This window comes from Nematolebias whitei, chromosome 6 (assembly GCF_014905685.2).
Source record: "Nematolebias whitei isolate Nwh7 chromosome 6, NemWhi1, whole genome shotgun sequence".
NCBI lineage: Eukaryota > Metazoa > Chordata > Actinopteri > Cyprinodontiformes > Rivulidae > Nematolebias > Nematolebias whitei.
The window spans coordinates 24381082-24384432 of NC_056503.1; the positions used below are offsets into that span (position 1 = coordinate 24381082).

Here is a 3351-nt window from a genome sequence, read left to right on the forward strand (position 1 = left end):
GTGGTGGCCATCTTGGATTTTAATGTGACAACCTAATTTTTTCATAGGGACCTTTCATACACTTAGATGCAGCCACACCAAAAATGAATGTTAGTACCTCACTTATTTTTCAAACGATCATGCTCATAACATGCATGGATGGATGGATATTTCCCTTCTTCGCTCTGCAAAACAACACTAAGAAGGACCAAAAGACAAGGTTTTTTCCACATGGAATAGGCTGTTGGTGGAGAATCAGTTTTGTATGGTGTTTCCTCAAACTGATGAAGTTCTTCGGATGGAGGGCAAAATGCCTCAGCACAAAAAAAAAAAAAAAAGAAACTGTCCAGATGACCTGACTGAGTATTGTTGGATTTTATACCTGGATTATTGAGCATGCAGGACTTTGGTGACCACAAGAGACTTTTTTTAAATAAAAAAAAGGCTGATGTACTACAAATGTCTAAAACTTTTCTGCATTTCTGACAAAACTGGTTTGATAAAAGTCAGCCTATTGTCTGAGTATGAAAATGAGACGTTATTGTCTTCATCAAGTCCACACATTCCCACCATTTACCTGCATGTAGGCCAGGTGCTGGATGGCTCCAAAGGACAGTCTCTGTAGATTTATCGTTTTCAAAACTGAAACGAGAATTCTCTGACATGTTACATGTTGAGAATACAAACATGAACAGAATCACTCAAATAAACCCATTGTATTTTGTCCTTGTGCTGTGCCTGTGGTACCTCCGTCCATCCCTTCAAAACTCAAACCTTCCCAGTTGTCTGAAGTCATCAGGAGCTCGTTGATCCCTCTGGACTGGAGGCACTGCCAGGAAAACGACACAAGAGAAGTCTGAATGAAGACCCGACACCGATGAAAGAAGTTGATGATAAAAATGATTGATCCAACTCACATCCTTGATAAGCGGCATGTATCTGTCATCTTTAGCGTACGAGCCGTACTCGTTCTCAACTTGAACCGCAATGATCGGCCCGCCGTGCTCAAACTAAAACACATAAAGCGTTATGACAGAACGTTCCCCTGTCAACACAGAGTCTACACCAACAAACAAACAAACAAACAAACAAACAAACAAACAAACAAAGCATTTACCATCAGTGGTTTGACAACCGACACGAGCTTGTCAAAGTACAAGTTAACGGCATGTATGAATCCAGGATAAGTTGTCCTCAGCTGCATGTTTTTATCTTGCAGCAACCAGCTAGAAAAAGAAATGAACAACAAAAACACAATAAGTTTGAGAAACTGTTTTTGCAATTCAGCTTCAATCAATGCAGTTTAGTGTAACAGAGTTCAGATCATTTAAATTAAGTTTATTTTAATTCAGTTCATTGTTGCTCAATTGAACGTAAATAAAGTTCTGTTCAGTCTGGTTCAGTTCAGCTCAGCCCAGTTCAAATCAACTTAGCTTAATAGCATTTAGCATTGTGCCATGCTCTCTAAAATAGTTGCTGAATCAAGAGTTTACTTATGTAGGTAAACCTGCATGTTTAACAGCTCGTTAAATACACCAGAATGCAGGAAATGGCATCTACTTTATTCAAAAATTTCTGGGGGAGGACCCCCCAGACCTCCCCATCTGTGTGTCCCCTCCACATTACAGGAGTTGTAGACCACCTAACCCAAGGCCAAGTCAAGACCAGAGTGTACTGAGACCAAGACAAGACCAAGTCTTTTATAAGATCCGAGACCAAGTCGAGACCAAGACCTCACGTCTCGGAGCTCAATAACAAAGTCCATGCTCAATAATCCAGGTATACAATCCAACATTTTTCAGTCAGGTCATCTGGACAGTTTCTTTTATTGTGCTGAAACGTTTCACCTTCGATCCAGAAGGCTTCATCAGTGATCAGTGATGAAGCCTCAACTGTTTCTGTTCAGTGCCCTGAGATGACTTCTGTTGTGACTTGACACTATATAAATTAATAAACTGAACTGAAATGGAGTTGATCAAATAACCAAAACTTAATTTTTTCACTTACTCACACACACACACACGCACGCACGCACGCACGCACACACGCACACATGCACACACACACACAAATAAACAAAATGTTCAAAGCATCACAATGTGTCTGATATCAGACAGAAATATTTTAGGATTTGGATCATCATCTCAGTCGGTTGAACAAAAAGGATGTAACGCCTCATTTCCTACTGTTGTTTCAAGCTAATCTTTAGACTTTAGACTTTAGACTTTAGACCCTGTGTACATAATTTCGCTCCACCACATGTACCACATGAGGTGCGAATGACAATAAAGAAACTCTGACTCTCTCTGACTCTGACAATATGGTGTCAAAGAGCATTTTCCTGCTTTGTGTCCTCATTTTGATTCTTCTGCCTCTAAATTCTGTTCATTTGTTTGTTTGTTTTGTTAGCATTTTGCTACTTCTGGCTTTAATGTAATGTTTCATTTATTTATGTACTTGGTTATTAATTTATTTAGTTAGTTATTTGCTATAGCATTTTGCTACGTATGACTTTTAGCTAGTGTAGTGAACCTAACCTGATGTCAAAACTAACCTAAGGTCAAAACCCTTGACCTTAAGAACCTTGTGGGACAGAAACTGTCATTTCATTGATTTGAATCCAGAAATACAGGTTCACCCATCCTGAGACTTTCTTTCTTGAAAATTCAAGTGAAAAGAACACTCTCTTTTTTATTATCATTACTATTTTACAAACGTTGATAATTAAAGTGTCTTAGTTCAAACCATTTTAGATGTTGCAGTGAACTAATCAACTTTATTAACTGTGAAACAGTGTAATGATTTTTGATTGCTTATGCAGAGTTAGAATTCATGTTAAGGTCTGTTACAGATTTTTATGCATTTTCTGACTTCTGTCTTCGAATGAGCAAGTGTACGTTTTCAAGGTCAGGAGTCGAAGCAGACATGTGTTGGAACAACTGTCTTGTTTACATCCTCTCAGACGTCAACAGGGGGGTTTTGGCACCTGTTTCTAAAACTCGCCAAAACAAAACTCTCTATGTTTCTGAGAACATTTCTGATCTGTTCCATAACAATTCTTGCTGTCTTCTAACCTCTTACGTCACAAAACACACCCCGTCTGGTTGGTTCTGACCAATGGGAAGACTCCCAAATGAACCGGGAAAAGAGCTCTTTAAAAATGTCGGTACTTCCTGGTCTACCCAGTTCTGTGAGAGTTGAAGTGAGTTCAGTTCTGCGCGGAGAAGCCCAGTTCTGTGGGGTTCTGTTGGTTGGAGAAGTTCGGCGGGGCGGACAGTTCTGATATGTCCTAGTGCTGGCAGTAGCTGTGGGAGTCGGGAAGACCCTGACATGACCACAGAGCTCTTCCGAGTTTCATGGGATTATAACATT

The 3351-nt window shown here is 39.7% G+C and overlaps 1 protein-coding gene across 1 annotated transcript in view; it reads right to left on the minus strand.

Annotated features, from left to right (window-relative positions):
• Positions 1–751: 751 nt before the first annotated feature.
• Positions 752–3351, minus strand: part of LOC119410856 (beta-galactosidase-1-like protein 2) — a gene marked incomplete at its 3' end in the record, with an annotated part of 3734 nt that continues 1134 nt past the window's right edge. Inside the window, exons 4-6 of the mRNA XM_037677777.1 lie at positions 1097–1205; positions 897–989; positions 752–808 (exon numbers count right to left, since the gene is read on the minus strand). Of these exons, the coding sequence (XP_037533705.1) occupies positions 752–808; positions 897–989; positions 1097–1205 (259 nt within the window). The remainder of the gene's footprint in view (positions 809–896; positions 990–1096; positions 1206–3351) is intronic.